The 17,528-nt window shown below is 51.5% G+C and overlaps 1 protein-coding gene and 1 pseudogene across 1 annotated transcript; one reads left to right on the top strand and one right to left on the bottom strand.

The window, feature by feature from the left end:
* Positions 1-10,241: 10,241 nt before the first annotated feature.
* On the bottom strand, positions 10,242-11,385 carry LOC129200599 (olfactory receptor 10AG1-like; annotated as a pseudogene).
* A 2,705-nt stretch (positions 11,386-14,090) lies between these two features.
* Positions 14,091-14,633, top strand: LOC129200595 (olfactory receptor 14J1-like; the record flags this gene model as incomplete). The annotated part of the gene is made up of 1 exon (XM_054811912.1): positions 14,091-14,633. A coding segment is annotated over exon 1 (543 nt), but the record flags the coding sequence as incomplete, so codon positions are not given.
* Positions 14,634-17,528: the final 2,895 nt, after the last annotated feature.

The raw sequence follows: 17,528 nt of genomic DNA, 5'->3' as shown, positions 1-17,528 counted from the left end.
CCATTCTCAGGCAGGTCCAGCTAGATCAGGGGTTCATGGTCTTGTCTCAAGAGATATTGAAAAAAATCCATTGTTTTGAGATCCCACCAACTGGCCTGGGTCTTTCTTCTAGTGTTTGACTCTGAGGGATTCTCAAAAAAAACCCCAACTCTTTCTCACTTTTCCTTGTCCATGATGGTCTCCAGGCCCCAACCATCCTTCTTGCCTTTGCAGGACTTGCTCCAATCTGTCAGGGTCTTTCTTGTGCCGGGGAGCTGCAAACTGGACACAGCACTCCTGATGTGGTGGTTCTGCAGTGGTTAGCCTTGGCCAGCAGCCAGACACCCACTCAGATGCTCATTCACAGCCCCAACTCAAAAAGACAAAGGGAGACAATAAGATAGATTAGCTCACAGGTCAAGATAAAGACCGGAAGACCACTTACTAATTACTGTCATTGGCAAAGAAGAGCTGACTTGGGGAAAATCAATTTAATTTATTGTCAATTAAAATAGACTTTTGATATGACAAAAATATGAAAGACCATTCCCCCTTCATTCCCATTTTCTACTGCCCCAACCCTGAGAGGTGCAGGGGGGGGGGGATGGTGAATGAGGGGTTACAGTCAGCACAGAACCTCTCTGCCACTCCTTCTTCGTCACACTTTTTCACAGAGATGTGATGTCAATGGAAGAAGAGCCGAGGTGGGGATGGACACCTCCCAGGGCTTTTGTGGTAGGTGGAGATAGAACATATTTAGGAGAGACCAGCAGGGAAGATGAGAAGTGGGGGATGCCCTGTGGGATGTCAGGGCAGCTCAGATAAATGGACATTCTCTATGGAACACGCAACAGGTTAAATGGAGGCGTGGGGGTGTGTGTGCGTCAGCTTCTAAATGGGCCATCCAGTCTTCTGCTCACCTGGATGGGGTACTCCCAAAAGAGGAAGAACTGGTCAGGGCTGTGAAGACCAGTGTCAGCCTGGTCTGCAGTGACCATGTGGTCTCCCACATCCCCAGGGACGAGGGGAAGGAGATTAGCAGAGCACAGACCCTGCACATGAGGGAATGAGACTTTGGCCTCCTGCGGGCACTGGCAGGTGGGATGCCACGGGGGCAGTGTCAGGGCCCTGAGAGCATCCATCGGCCTTCATGGCCCTGACCAGCATAACCTGCAGCCTCCACCTGCATCCCTGTCCATGGGCCCAGGAGCCCATTGAAGCCCACTTTCAGCCCCAGCTTGATCTGCACTGCAGGTGTATGGGTCTCCAGTCACAGCCATAGACACAGCCTGGGCTGTCCATGGACCTTGTCGATTCAGACTTGCAGATTCACTTCCTAGCTGGATTCTTTGTGGGGTGTACAATGAAATGACACCATCACCCTCCAGCTGCCAGACCACAGCTGATTCATGGAGGCCTAGGGCCTTTCTGCTGCCTTTCTTCTCATCACTTGGTCAGGTTTTGGCAGGAGAGCAAGGAAAAGCAGGTGAGGAAAAGCAGGGTGCCAACGATTGAAAGCAGAGAGCAGAGCCTTCACATGTGAAATGATCTAAAGGCTATACCAGTTCAAAAGTGTTTTCTTCAGCTCCTTCCTATGAGGCATTGAATCTGTAGCAGGAACGTGGAAGCTCTGAGATGCCTCCATATCCCTCTCTTTGAGCAATGAGGTTGATAGTACCCAAGTCAGAGGCTTTCTTTCAATTCTGTTTACAGTCTAAAGCACTCCATGGCTGGAGATATGCCAGGGAACTTGCATAAGGAACCCACTCCTTGGAAAAGAAGGTGCATGTTCCCAGGAATCTCAGGAGGCATGGCCTACCGATAGCGGTGTTCAGGGAGCTGGTGAATGCCTCGTCTCCAGTTCTGTGATGGTGACCTGGTTTGTGTGTAAATTCTCTCTGTGGATGCTGACATTTCCTGAGCAACCTGGTCTGATCTCAGAGCTGGCCCTGCTTTGAGCTGGGCATTGCACTTGAGACCTCCAGAGCTCCCTTCCACCCTGAATTATCCTATGATGTAGAGAGCCTCACCTCCAGCTTAATCTCTTCCTGTACAGCACGTGCCAAGGAACAAGCTCTTGGAAGGCTTGGCAGGAGGAGACTGCTGGGGGACTCTAGTCCATCCTCCACGTAGCTGTGACTTTGCGGAGCTGAAACCTGAAGAGCTCCAAAGGTGGAGGTCACAGCAGTGCTCCTTCTAGTCCATGTTATTTTTTCTAAGGCTCAGCCCAAAACTCCCAAGAGGCACTTTGTGGCTGTTTCCTCTGTCAGTTCATTGGCCACTGCAGAAGAGAGCTCGGCTCCCTCATCTCTCAAGGTAGGTAGGTGCAGGCTCTTATGAGGTTGCCCAATGCCTTCCCTTCAGCCAGCTAGAGAGGCCCAGTTCCCTCAGACTCTCCTACAGCTCAGGCTTTAGGCTCCTCACTCCATTTTGGCAGACCTCCCCGGACACTCTCCATTTTCTCCATTTTCCTTTTGGAATGCGAAGCCCACTGGCTCCTACGGCAGCCATCATGACTCACAGGCCCTTCTCCTCCAGGCACTCCTTGGCCTGCGTGGTCACCGCCCATGCTGCTGCACGGAGTTGTTCTGCAGCTTTTCCTTCTAAATCTTCAAGTTTCGGCTGGCCAAATCCCCAGGTGTGTCAAGGTCCCTCTGGAATGAACCTCCAACATTGAAAGTACCTGTGCTGATGTTCATCCTGAGCCATGGTGCCTCTAACAAGGTGATAACTTAGGTAGCTACAGGACACTACAGATGAGAAAAAGAGTACTAGTGTAGTGTAGTTGCTAATCAAGGCAGAAAGCAACGTTATAACCACCTCAGAAACACCAAATAAGGGTTCAAAGGGGAGAATGTGCAGGGCCTGTGAGGAAATGGATAAAAGGGTTGTCTTTTTGCATGGGAGGGGATAAGGAGTAGGACTGGAGAGGTGGGAAGGGAGTGACAAGGGAATGAATGGTGAAGCAAAGGAAATGGTCAGGACAGTTTGGGGATACCTGTCAAGCAGGCCTGCACCTGAGCAGCAGTGCCTGGAGCAAGGCATGAGAGCTGCAGCTGCTCTGACTAAACTAAGAACCTGACTTACTTCCATGGTCACAGGGAACCTGAGAACTTTCCCTGCTGTCATCAAATGCAGACCTTGAGGACAAGAAACTGCTGCATCTTTTTGTTTCGACTTTCTTAAATGGGATTTCAGGAGGTGTCTATTCTGGCCTTCTGCTCGCAGCAGAATCAGATGTGGAGTCAGGCCACATTGCTCGAGGCTTTATCCATTGGGGGCTGGAAAACACCCAAGGGCAGAGACGGCACAACGTCTGTGTGAAACCTGTTCCAATGCTTGGATGCCCTCATGGAGAAAAAGATTTTACTTATCTCTGTGTTGAACCTTCCTTATTTCATCATCTAACTATTGTCTATTATACAATGACCCTTTCTAAAGTCATCTTTTCAGCAGACTGTCTAGACAAAGGCCCTTTCCATTGCGCTCCAGTTTTCTCCTCTCCCTGCTCTTTGTTCATTCACATTCCTGTCACCCACCCAAGCTGCTGCTTTGATATCAGGGAGTTAAAAGCTTGCCCTGTCATTAAGTAGTCTAATTGTCTCTTTAGCCAACTCTTTAGTTATGTTTATATCTATATATCTATATATCTACTGACCTACCTACCTACCTAAAACATTTCTCATAAGATTATCCCTTGTAGAAATGCAACGTCATTAGAGGCAGCTTGTAGTAAGCATATGGTGCAGAGTGTGTTTTATTGCACGATGAAACTTTATCGTGCTTGACTTTTCTTTGCTTGCAAATAGGCAAAAAAAATCTGTGCCTGTGTGCAGCCATTTCTCTAAGGAAAGCAAGTGCGAGTTGGTACAAAGGAGCTGTAACATCCAGCTGCAGCATTCAGTGGAGAAGTCTGATGTAAGGGAAAGTCCCCGGTGGCCAATGAGAGAAATGGTGGGGCTGGGGAGCTGAGGTGAAGGTTGTCCATGCTGTGTCAGACCTCAAGGGACTGCTTTTCCTCCTGTCCAGGCATCCTTAGGAGAGACCCTGGAGCAAGATCTACTGGGGAATGCTGCCATCACCTCTTCTCTAAACTGAAAAGTAGTAAAATACACCCTTGGAAATAAAACCTCCTCTTTGTTAGAAGTTCTTTGAAATCTTTCTCCACAACTACACTAGGAAACAGCTCCAATTATGTGTACAACTCTTGAAGACTTGAAGAAAATCACAGGGAGAGAGATGGCTCGTTAGGGCTTGCTTGATTTTAATGAGTCCCATGGTGTATTTGGTGCTGAGTAACAAACCTCAGGTACTGAGAGGAGATTGCACAAACCTCTCAAAGACTCAGTGACCCGATTTCTCTACCTCCTCCCCCTCTAGCAGAATGGGGGGACGGAGAATGGGGGTTGTGGTCAGTTCATCACACATTGTCTCTGCCCCTCCTTCCTCCTCACGGAGGACTCCTCACGCTTCCCCCGCTCCAGCGTGGGGTCCCTCTCCTAGGAGACAATCCTCCGTGAACTTCTCCAGCTTGAGTCCTTCCCACAGGCTACATTTCTTCATGACCTGCTCCAGCGTGGGTCCCTTCCACGAGGTACAATCCTTCAGGAACAGACTGCTCCAGCATGGGTCCCCCAGCGGAGTCACAAGTCCTGACAGAATAACCGCTCCAGCGCTGGCTCCTCTCTTCATGGGTCCACAGGTCCTGCCAGGAGCCTGCTCCAGCGCTGGCTTCCCACAGGGTCACAGCCTCCTTCAGGTGTCTCCACCTGCCCCAGTGTGGGGTCGTCCGTGGGCTGCAGGTGGATATCTGCTCCACCATCAACCTCCATGGGCTGCAAAGGAATCTGCTCTGGCGCCTGGAGCACCTCCTCCCCCTCCTTCTGCACTGACCTTGGTGTCTGCAGAGTTGTTCCTCTCAAATAGTCTCAGTCGCTCTCTTTTTCTTCCTTCTTAAATATGTTATCACAGAGGCACTGCCACAGTTGCTGATAGGCTTGGCCTTGGCCAGCATTGGGTCCGTCTTGGAGCCGGCTGGCATCAGCTCTATCGGACACAGGGGAAGCTTCTAGCAGCTTCTTGCAGAAGCCACCCCCTGTAGCCCTCCCGCTACCAAATACATGACTCTGTGTGTGTGTGTGTGTTGTCTGTGTGTGTTTTCTGTGTGTGTGTGTGTTCTGTGTGTGTGTATGTGTTTCTCCATGGGGTAACTGGAAGGATGAGGGAATCCCAGGGCCAGCTCCTGGATAGATGGAGAGTTTAAGATCAGCTCCTGGAGACATCACTACTGTACGTATGGGCTTTCCCATAGCCCCTGCAGAAACTGTGATACATGTTCATACCCGCATCTTCCAAAAGCCTTCAAAATCGTGTGAATCCTGGTGAATTTTGAATGTGTGCTTGCTTTCATCCTAGGACTGCTGACTCCCCAAAAGCCTCACAATCATTGCACCAGAAATTGCATTAAGTTGTCTGATAGGTGTCCAGAGGGAAATGCAGCTCGAGGAGAGTGGCATGACTACTGCATGCAGGGAAGGGAATACAATGATTTGGCTAGCAGGCAAGGATTTGGGTCCTCTGTGCTGTAGGCACTACGAGGGACACCATACAAGCCAGTGGTGCGTGCTCAGCGTGAACAAGGTCAACTGCATCTGAGGCCGTGGTAGAAGTAGCTCTGCCACCCCAGACATCTTGAGTTTTCATCCCCCTCCAGTGAGCCGTGGTGTGGTGACATCTGGACCGGTGTGTCCCTCTGTGGGGATTGCTGCTGTAGAGAGGTGGGGAGGAACTGGAGAGTGCCCCGAGGAGGTCTGCACATGTCCTGTACTTTAGGCCTCAACCCCATCTTTGCCGACCTCTTCCATACCCACTCAACCCTGGGAACATGCCGCTCCTGGAGAACCACTGCGCCCTCCAGGCAGCTCCAGATTCCTCTCCTAGACGATGGGTGTCCTTAATGTCACCTGTGTGAGAGCCCTGGGCACACCCCTCAGTTACACTCACCATCTTACCTGTCATCAGACACCGACTGGTGACGCATAAATCCCGTCCGACATCTCGTCTCTAAAAGGTCACAAACAGACGCTGAGCTTTTTGCTCCCAAACACATGGAGGAAGAGGAATTTCAGTGGGGCAGTTCCTCATGCCTCTTTGGAGAAAGAGCCCAGACAGAAAGCACTGCACCGGGGAGATCCCACTGTATTATGGAGATGCTACGAGTCACGCTAACTCTGAGCAGTGTTGAACATACTTTTATAAAGGCAGCCAGGCTCACTTATACATGCAAAGTTGGTACATGACTCAGATACAGTGACGTAAATGCAAATATTTGTGAAGAAAGAAACATAAAAACCATGAATGAAAAATATCAACAGCATGATAATTATAATGATTTTAATGATATTTAAACCAAATGAAACCAAACCCAAAAAAACCCCAAAAAACCCAACCTCACAACAAACAAACAAACAAAAGCTGGAATCAGATACACTGGGAATCATTTGTGGACAGAGGTGGTAATTCTGTCACTGTAGCAAAATGTCCTTGGAATCATTTTCTCAAGGGCATCCTTGAGCTCCCGGTTCCTCATGCTGTAAATAGTGTGTCACTACTGGAGGTACCACAGAGTACAGAACAGCTACCACCAGATCCAGAGATGGGGAGGAGATTGGGGGGACTTCAGGTGGGCAAACACGGTACTGCTGCTAAACAGGGAGACCACGGCCAGGTGAGGGAGGCACGTGGAAAAGGCTTTGTGCCGTCCCTGCTCAGAGGGGATCCTCAGCACGGCCCTGAAGATCTGCACACAGGACACCACAATGAAAACAAAACACCCAAATGCTAAACAGACACTAACCACAATAAACCCAGCCTCACTGAGGTGGACATCTGAGCAGGGGAGCCTGAGGATCTGGGTGATTTCATGTCGGAACAGGTCCAGGGCATTGCCCTGGCAGAGGAATAGGGAACAATTATTGATACTTGGCAGGAGAGAAATCCCCATATTGCTATGCTGCTGGAGGCATTGACCCACAAAACTCGAATGCTGACATGTGGGAGTTTCAGGCCAGAGGGACCTTCACACCCTCGCGCCTTTGGCCAACAGAAAGGCAAGGTCTGCATCTGGAGCAGAATAAACCGCATGCATGAGGACCATGACGTGCCTGGCTGAGGAGTGTCCTGAGGAGAAGGGCATGGGAGTTATGATGGATGCCATATGAGCCAGTGGGTTTCCCATTTTGAAAGGTGGATGGAGAAACTGGAGAATGTCCAGAGGCAGTTTGTCATGATGAGAGTTGGGGCCTAAAGCATGAGCCGTGTGGAGAGGCAGAAGGAACTGGGTCTCTTTAGTCTGCTGAAGGTGAGGAGCAGGGCACTCAAAGGCAGCTGAATCCTGGCAGAGGCAACAGCCACAAGTTTCCTCCTGGGACCTTCACACTGGGCCTTCAGAAAGAGTGAACAGAGGGTGCTGCTGATGGCAGCAGGACACCCAGAACTCTCTGTGATCTCCATCTTTGGAGGTCTTCAGTTTCCAGCCAAGCTGACTGTGGGACTGGCGATACCCCACCCTTTGCTGGGAGGCTGGACCAGAGATCCCAGCGCTCCCTTTCCCAACAACCCTTCCATAAGCCTGTGCCTTGCAGTGTGCCCCAGGAGAAAGGATTCAGCTGGAGGTGGGGGTCTCTGCAGCAGGGGGTCATAGGACGATTCAGGGTGGAATGCTCCTGTACTCAGGAGGTCTCTAGTTCTACCTTTGGTTCCAAGCAGGGCCAGCTCGGAGGTCGGAGCAGGTTGCTCCATAGACATCAGCATCCCAGTACAGAGGCTGCACGTGTGCCAGGCATTGAATCCACCGTTATGGAAATGGACACAAAGCCTTTGAGCGGCTCCTTGAACCCAGGAATCGGTATGCCATGCCTCCCGAGATTCCCAGGAACACCTAAGCTTTCTGTGCAGAGGAATGCGAGTCCACTTTCCCTGTCCTGGCCAGTCTCCTGGCAAATGTGGTGCTGTAGGTTCTGAAGAGAACCAGAAGAATCTCTTTGAGGAGGTTAGTTTCATTTTACATGCTGAATTGCAGGGCAGATGAAGGGAGCTCAGAGCTTCCAGGCTCCCTGCCGCACAGTTAGGGCATCAGAGACTGGAAATGCAGGTAGCGGTGTTGTGTTAGCGTACACCACGTGGAAATGTTGTCTTCCTTTGTGCTTTTGCATAAGCTGGGGTCTGTCCCTTGGCCGCCTGTGGCTAAAAAAGCAACAGCTCCCCTCTTCCACCTCCCTCTCCTCCACACAACAGGGAGGAGAGAGATGAAGCAGGGATAATTTAAGGGCAATACTGTCTAAGAAGTGTAATATTGAAATGGTAACAGTGAGAGAAGCAGCACTGCGTTTTAAGAACTTCATGCCAGAGGCTAACTGCTGAGAACTTATGGCTCTTTTGTAAAGTAGAAATGAATGTTGGGAATGAAATTGAAGTGCTTTGATTAATCCTAATGAAGAAAAAGAAGGAATTCCCTTAGAGCACTGTGCTGTTCGTGTTATTAGTGACAGGACCACTAATTCCTTAAACAACCTTGAGAGCTTCTTTATTTTCCTCCTTTCCAAAGCTTAGTCTACTCAGATTGCCAGAGGACTACCTCCAATCTCTGCAACCCAAAGCTCTCCAGCCTTCTCTCATCAAAGGTCTTTTACCCCGGGACATATCTCACCATCACTTCAATACGCTGCCCGGGGTCTATTTTTCAGGTGGGTGAGGTCAGGCTATTCCTTTGCAAAGCCTTCCCTACAAAAGTCTTGTCTAGGTGCTGATCCCACTGTAGCACCTCATGCTGGGCACCACTCCAGCCTCCTTCTGCAGAGCTCCAGTGGATGGGCAATTTTCCTGTTTCTGTCCTACCCATTCACCTTCCCAATCTTTTTGTATTGTTTGCTTATCGAATATTGTCTCAGGAAACACATTTGTCCTCCACAGCATCAGCCATTTGCAATTGCAGGCTGAGATATTTCCCCTCGTGGAGCAGACATTGTGCAAAGCTGCTCCGTTTGGGGAAACCCACTTCATGCTGCATAGGCATTTGGGCTACAACCCCCCCACTGGCTCATTTTTTAAAGAGACAGTTTCAGACTGGCAAAGCAGATTCAGTACATAAATGCGTGTGCTGGTTTTGGCTGGGACGGAGTTAATTTTCTCCATAGTAGCTTGCATGGGGCTGTGTTTTGGATGTGTGCTGACAACAGTGTTGATAACACAGGGATGGTTTAGTTACTGCTGAGAAGTGCTTGCACGATGTCAAGGCCTCTTCTGCTCCTCACACCATCCCACCAGCGAGAAGTTTGGAGGGGACACGGCTGGGACAGCTGACCTCACCTGACCAAGGGATATTCCATACCATATGACATCGTGTTGAGCCATAAAAGCTGGTGGAAAAAGAAGGAAGGAGAGGGCATTGGGAGTGACGGTGTGTGTCTTCCCAAGTAACCATTGCGCGTGATGGAGCCCTGCTTTCCTGGAGATGGCTGAACACCTGCCTGCTGATGGGAAGTGATGGGGGAATTCCTTGTTTTGCTTTGCTTGTGTGCACGGCTTTTGCTTTACCTAATAAACTGCCTTTATCTCAGCCCCCCAGTTTTCTCACTTTTACCCTTCCGAGTCTCTCCTGTCCCACCAGGGTGGGGAGTGAGCAAGCTGCTGTGTGGTGCTTAGTTGCCGACTGGTATTAAACCATGGCAAAAAGACACTCCACGGGTCCCTGGGACTCTATCCCAGTGCTGGACTTTCCCCCCCAGTGACTTTTTTTGTTTATTCTTTCTGTCAAGTTAGTGAAGCATTACACAACTCAGTGCAAGACATCATAGCAGGGGAAGATGACCTTCATGACTTTTAATGTTTTTAGGTTGATTCCATGCGGTGACACTCTAGACAGTCCATGGGGTCTAGCAAGTGATTTCTCAAACCTGAGGGTAGTCATCTCTTCATCGGTTGTGTCACCTTTGGGCCTCCTTGACTGCTGACCACGATTCGGCTATTTCCCTTTAACTTTACATTGGTCAGACAGAGCTTGAAGGAGCTGTTTGCATTAATCATGGTGGGGCATGACATACCAGGAATGCCTCAGGCCACCTTCCCCCTTCTTGAGGAGGATGGAAGCCAGGCTGGACATGTGGGGTTTTTTGGGGCAAATGTGGGATGCCTTTTTTCAGACAACCACGTACCCCAGTGGGGCATTTGGGACTATTTGGGGCTATTTTACATACTCTGTAGTATCACTTTGTCCATAGGAGTCTCTTCAAGGCAATTCTCACTTCCTTGTTCCTCAGGCTATAGATGACAGGGTTAAACATGGGGGTCACAATTGTGTAGAACAGGGCAAGGTACTTGTCAGGGTCTACAGAATCCCTTGACCGTCGCTTTAAGTAGACGATTGTGGCTGAGCCATAGAAGAGCGTCACCACCCCGAGGTGTGAAGAGCAGGTGGAAAAGGCTTTGTGTCTGCCCAGAACCGAAGGTATTCTCAGAATTGCCCTGATAATTTTCATGTAAGAAATAACTATGAAGGAGAAGGGAAGGATCGCAAAGACCAGGATGATGGTGTACAGCATCACTTGGTTCCAGAAAGTGTCTGCACAGGCCAGTTCCGGCAGAGGGGGGACATCCCAGAAAAAGTGGCGAAGGTCCCGGGATGCACAGAAGGGCAAAGTGAACACCTGGTAGGTCTGTCCTACTTGCACTGGTACGACGACCACCCACGACCCCACCAGCAGTCTGATGCAGACACCCCTGCTCATGATGAGGGTGTAGTGCAGGGGGGGTCACAGATGGCTATGTAGCGGTCGTAGGCCATGGCAGCCGGGAGAAGGCATTCGATGCTGCCCAACAAAACCAGGAAATAGAGCTGGGCAGCACAGCCAAGGAAGGAGATCCTGCCGTCTTCCGTCAGGAAACCCACCAGCATTTTTGGCAGAGTGACTGACGTGTAGCAGATCTCCAGGAAGGACAGGTTCCTCAGGAAGGCACTCCTTTTGGTCAGTTGAAGACCTCTATAGGATGCCCTGGAGCTAAGGTATAGTTACAGTTTCAGTTGTCATAAACGTGGGCATCTGCTGTCATTTCACCTGGCCAAAGAAATTTCCCACCAGCCTCCAAGGTGGTGGCCCCAGATGCTGCCCTGTCTCTAGGAAGTGCTCCATTAGATCTTGCAGTTACCAGCACACATCTTGGTCACCTCTGGCATCTCAAAGATAACCAGGTGTTGTGTCTCAGCAGCTCACTCATGGCCTTTATCTTCATGAATTACCATGCGAGCTGGGACAAGCAGCTCACATGCAGGTGCCTGTTTTGTGCCCACCTTAACTGAGGCAAGAGGAATCCGACATCCTGAGGGTTTGTGGCAGGGAGCTGAGTCCCCATCCGGCCCCAGGACTATAAAACAACTGAGATGCATCTAATGACTCGGGTGCATCTCTTCCCTCAGCAGAGGTAAAGGAGATCCCTCCTGGTCACTGTCTTGGTTTCCTGTCTCTAATGATGGGACATGAAAAGGTGAATCTTGGACATGACTCAGTCTGTTTGGAGAAATGACTCTACTGGAAAGAAGTGTCCTTCCCCAGCGGAGGGAGGGAACATCAGTGATTGCTTCAGCCTGTTTCACAGCAGGTTCCCCCAGAGCCCCAGGGACACCTGGAGGGAGCCCAGAGGGGGCAGAGAAAGTGCTGCCTTGGGCTGGTCCTCTGCTCCTGAGCTGGGCTGGGCTCCTGGGATGGAGGGAGCTCCTGGCAAGCGGGCAGCGCTGCAGAGAGACAGCTCTGCCCAGGAGCAGCTCCTCTGCAAAGCGCAGCAGGGCTGAGGGCACTGCCTGCAGGCAGCGAGGGCAGAGGGGGAAACGGCAGAGATATTACAGGCACTGTGGAGTGGGCTAATGCTGAGAGTTCGCTGTTGGAGAAATCTACACAGGCCTTGACACGGTAAGTGTCTGGCTCCAGGTCGATACACAAATGTCCTGGAGGGGCTTCCTAGAGCTCACACATCTTGCTGCAGCTAAGATCTGGCAGGATGGCGATCAGGGTTTCTTTACTGTGGAGAAGGACATGCTCCAGAGCAGGGCTTCTGCGTAGCACCATCAGAGGGACAGCACACGAAGTTTCCCTTCTCCTGGGGCTGGCTGCAAGGGTGTGCAGCCAGGTGTGCAGCCAGGGGTGCCCAGGGCTGTCTTTCAGAGCGGGGTCCCTGCACCCCAGGGGCTGTGTGCTGGAGCAGGGACTCTGCTGCCTGCCAGGGTCAGCACTCAGCCTGCCTGGGGAGCTCCCCACAGCACCTGGGGATAAGCTCTGGGTGGAAGGGGTGATGCCTGGCAGGGCAGAGGCCTTCTGGAGTCAAGAGGGTGTTGCATGGGTCAGAGGTGCTCACAGGTTCAGATCCCCCGCCAGGGCATTTGCAGAGGGTCCTTTTGAAGCAGGACATCAAGGCAACATGTACCTGAAAGTGCAGGAACCTGTGCTTTCAGTTTTCCGCTCTTCATTGGCTGGGGGGCAGTGGGAGATGGGAATTTATTTCTCTGCTCTGGTGAAGGCACGGAGACCCCAGTTCTAATTCAGACTTCTCTGAACTGCTGCTGAGCCCCCGCACACACAGAGATGTCCCTGCTTCCAGGAGGGGTCTGCAGGGCAGAGCTGAGCACACAGTGGGTGCGATGGGGTCTGTGAGCACTGACAGGGAGGAGATGTGGGGACAGAGAAACAAATCCCGGCAGGAACAGCTCCAGGCTGCAGAGATATGGGCAGGGAGTGAGAAGAAGCTGCTGCCAGAAATGCCAGGGGGGGGGGGGGATTCAGGCACCTCTGTGCCATTTGCTACAGCGCCGACGCCTTCCCCGGAGCAAGCCCCTGATCTCTTCTGCCACACAGCAGGGCCTTCACCTTGAAGGCCATGTGCTCCACGGCATGAGTTACCTCCTCGGCCGATGGACCCCTGATGAGGGGAATCTCCCAAGTGCTCATCCGTTTGTCCCCGTACTGCCTCCATCAACAGGGGCACTGGGGAATTTCTCCAGTTCCCCCCTCCTCTTCATGCTGCCTTTCTTCCCACCTAAGGTGGGAGCTCCGGGCAATGCTGCTTGCAGGGCTCAGTGAGCCAACTCACTGTTCCGGACAGGTGATCTTGAGGACATTTGGTTATTTCCCTGGGCCATCCTGCTGTGCTGCAGGCTGTCTTCCAGAAGGGCACAGCCTTCCCGTTCCGTCTGTGTGTTACGTAGCAGCCCCTCAGTACTAAGGCCATGGAAATGCTGCTGGCAGGGTGTATGCAAGCACCTGTGATGAGCCCCCTGCGTCCCTGGCTGGGAGGGGAGGGCTGAGCTGAGACAATGTGAGGAGTTTGGAGATGGGCACTTGGGAACTGCATTCACCCCATTGTCCATTTTCTTCTCAGGGGGGTCTGGGTGCAATCGCTCTCCAGCTCAAGGAGGTGACAGCCTAGGGTAACTGAGACCGGGTCTGACGGACAGACTGTCCCTCGGCACAAAGGGACAGTCCCTTTGCCACACAGGACCCACAAGGTTTCTCTCAGCGACAAGCAGAAGTGCCACTTGGGGGATCCTCAGCCAGCTCCCACCCGAATTCACTAAATGGACCAGCAAAAGGTCTTTCTGAAAGGAAAGAGGCGGTTTGGGGGGTTTCCATGAGAATTGGAAGAAATACTTCTCTGAGATGTCTACCCTAACTTGTCACTACTTCTTCCTCCTTTGACAGGTCCCAATGCCCAGAGACAGCAAATGTCCAATGACAGCTCCATCACCCAGTTCCTCCTCCTGGCATTTGCAGACACACGGGAGCTGCAGCTCTTGCACTTCTGGCTCTTCCTGGGCATCTACCTGGCTGCCCTCCTGGGAAACGGCCTCATCATCACTGTCATAGCCTGTGACCACCACCTCCACACCCCCCATGTACTTCTTCCTCCTCAACCTCTCCCTTCTAGACCTGGGCTTCATCTCCACCACTCTCCCCAAAGCCATGGCCAGCTCACTCTGGGACAACAGATCCATTTCCTATGCAGGATGTGCTGCCCAGCTCTTTTTCTTTCTCTTCTTTATTGTAGGGGAGTATTGTCTTCTCACCATCATGGCCTACGACCGCTACGTTGCCATCTGCAAACCCCTGCACTACGGGACCCTCCTGGGCAGCAGAGCTTGTGCCCACATGGCAGCAGCTGCCTGGGGCAGTGGGTTTCTCACTGCTCTGCTGCACACGGCCAATACATTTTCCCTACCCCTCTGCCATGGCAATGCTGTGGACCAGTTCTTCTGTGAAATCCCCCAGATCCTCAAGCTCTCCTGCTCAGATGCCTACCTCAGGGAAGTTGGGCTAATTGTGGTTAGTGCCTGTTTAGGATTTGGGTGTTTTGTTTTCATTGTGGTGTCCTATGTGCAGATCTTCAGGGCCGTGCTGAGGATCCCCTCTGAGCAGGGACGGCACAAAGCCTTTTCCACATGCCTCCCTCACCTGGCCGTGGTCTCAATGTTTATCAGCACTGGCATATTTGCCTACCTGAAGACCCCCTCCATGTCCTCCCCATCCCTGGATCTGGTAATGGCAGTTCTTTACTCGGTGGTACCTCCAGCCGTGAATCCTCTCATCTACAGCATGAGGAACCAGGAGCTCAAGGATGCAGTGTGGAAACTGAGGACGGGATGATTTTCAGAAGCAATAAACTGTTCATCATCATCTCCATATCACTCATAATATAACTCATTGCAGCCCCAACCTGTCTTCTGAAGTTTTTGTTGCTTTTTTTTTGGGGGGGATTTCGATTTTTTTCTTTTGTTTTACTGATGATAATGTGGTCCACAAAGCAATGTCATTATTCATGCCACTTCTGCATCAGGATCTACCTTTCCTGTGTGATCCAGAGAGTGTGTTAATGAGAAGCAAGGCTGTCTGTACATTTAAAGAAATCAAAGGACCCTGCAGTGACTGGTTTGTTTGAGATCCTTCCTGAGAGACCTTTCTGGAGCTGCAGGTCAGTGCCTGTGTGCACAGGTGGAGGGGAAAAGAGTCCCAGCACAGGAGCACTGCCAAGCAGCACCAGCGCTTGGTCTTTCCTGAGCTGCTCTCTTTTCACTTCCACACTCTCTTTCTGAGCTCTTGTTTTGGTGCAAGGCCTGAGAGCACTGGCAGCTTGGTCAGAGTCCTGCTGCGTGGCAGTCCTGTGATCATAGGCAGGGACAGGCAATGGGCACTACTTTGACAGAGTTTGCCCCCATAACAGTGTTTCCGTCAGACAAGGGGACCTCCTGAGGCAGTGCCTGAAGGCGTAGGTCTTCCTTCAAAGTGGCTGTCCAGAACAAGCTCAAGAAAGTGCCCTGGTGAGGAAAACACCAGTGAACAGACCAAGTGTTTGAATGTGCAGGGTGGGGGAACGCACGCAGCAGTGTCCTCGCACAGCCAGTCCTCCTGGGATAGCCTTGAAGGACCAGCAGAGCAGGGTCTGGCCTGTGCCCGTGGTCACTGGACACCCCAAGGAAAGTGCCCCAGGGCAATCATCACAGGCCAGCCCCTTGCAACCACCATTCCCAACACTGGCTTCTCACTCCAGCTCAGAGAGGTGGTTTGTCCCTCCTGTTCAGAAGGAGGACACTGCATGACTAGGTCAGAAGTCCACGTCTACATTTTACAGACGAGATAGAAGCATGCACATCATGTGCATGTGGGGACATGAACCTGAGTGAGCATGAATGCCATCAGCTGTTCCTCAGAGGTGCCATGAAGGCTTGTGGGACAGACAGTGTCTTGAGGTCACTTCACTGTGAGAGTAACTTTCCCTGGGAAACCACCTGAATGCAGCACTGGGATGGGCTTCCTTGGACCTAAGTCCCGGTGTCCATTCCTCATGCCGTGGGGCATCTCAGATGAGTGCAGGGCAGGGCGACACACTGCAGGGCTGAGGTGCCTCCCAGCCTCCTCCCGGAGTGGCAACAAGAGGCCAGAGAGACACTGTGACTGCTGCGATGCACTGCCTCTGTGTCTGCAAGGGAAGGACTCGTGGCTCTGAAGACCCCTGTGTATATGAGGAGTCAATGAGGCCAGCTCAGGTGCGGACATCTCACAGGGCCTTGACGTTTCTATTTGTGACTGCAGGAACAACCCCCAACTTCCCCTTGAGATTCCTCTCAGCCGCCTTGGACAGGCTCATTGCAAATACTCCTGTCTGCTCGCGTCACCCTTTCTGGATTGTGCCCTCAAACGTGTCAGAGCAATCAGAGAGGTTCTGGGATCCTCAGAAAAGGCAGACATCAAACATTTCTTCAAGAAGGGCAAGGAGGAGGATTGGGAGAATTACAGGCTGGTCAACCTCACCTTAGTCCCTGAGAAGGTGATGGGCCAAATACACCTGCAGGGATTTACAGGCACTTGAAGGAGAAGGAAGGGACTGCCAAACCCATATGGGTAGGGGCAAGAAGGGCATGTTTCGTACCTAGACCTTAGCAAGGGCTTTGACATGGTCTCCATAGTCTCTATACAGTCGGATTGGGCCAACCCGTTGAATGTCTTTATTAACTCCCTGTATAATGTGACAGAGGGCATTTTCAGCTCCTTTGTGGATGATGCCAAACTGGGCAGAGCCTCTGAGCGACCTCATCAGGTTAACCCTGCCTTGAGCAGGATAGCCGGACAAGATGAACTTCAGGGCTCTCTTCCAACCTGAGTTATTTGATGATTCCATGAGTCTCTCCCTTGGAGAGCTTTTGGAGACAGAATCGACAAAACAAAGAGGCAGCAGTAGAGATATAAAATGCAGCGGTAGAAATACAGCAGTTCCTCTGAGGAACATTTCTCCACTCAAATTGTTGGTAGGAAATCTACTGGATAAATTTGATGAAAGCAGCTTACTTTTACCTGCTCAGGTACTGGGCCACAAAGAGGGTGATGGTTGGGTATGGTATGATGTGGTCAATTGTGTATAAGTACCTCATAATCCAGTAGGAAGCAAATGGGGAGGTGAGGTCAGTTCTGCCTCTGGAGGTGATAGGCCAGCAGCAGGAACGTGGCTGAGAAAGGGACTCTGAGGTCACTTCACTCTGAAATAGCTGATAGGCCAGACCTTGGCCCATGGCTGGGATATGTGCTTTAAAGCTCACATCTGACAGCGTCTCTGACAGGCCAGCAGAAGGCACCTGGTTGGCACATTGTCTGTGAGATCCCATCTGCCAAAGGACCTAGGCTTAGTCCAGGAAGGGGGCTTATATCTTGGTGGTCATGTCTGTTCTGCCTGAGAACATGATGGGACAGCAGCAGGCACACGGCTTGGTCGTGTCTATCATCTGAGAAGCTGAAAGGCTAGCAGCCTTGGGAGATCATGGTGAGGTTACTTCTGCCTGGTCAGGTGAAAGGCCTCAAGAAGACTGGTGGGTTGGGATGCCTGCCTGAAGGGTTGTTTCTCAGATGGTGGAGCTTTCCTTGGAGGTAGGAAACAACAGGAGAGAGAAACGCTGCCACACAGTGCAGCGTGGAAGGTGGAGACTGGACATGAGGAGGAAGAACTGTCACTCCAAGGGTAGT

Source organism: Grus americana, unplaced genomic scaffold, assembly GCF_028858705.1.
Source record: "Grus americana isolate bGruAme1 unplaced genomic scaffold, bGruAme1.mat scaffold_339, whole genome shotgun sequence".
Classification (NCBI taxonomy): domain Eukaryota; kingdom Metazoa; phylum Chordata; class Aves; order Gruiformes; family Gruidae; genus Grus; species Grus americana.
This window is presented reverse-complemented; position numbering and strand designations above follow the sequence as displayed.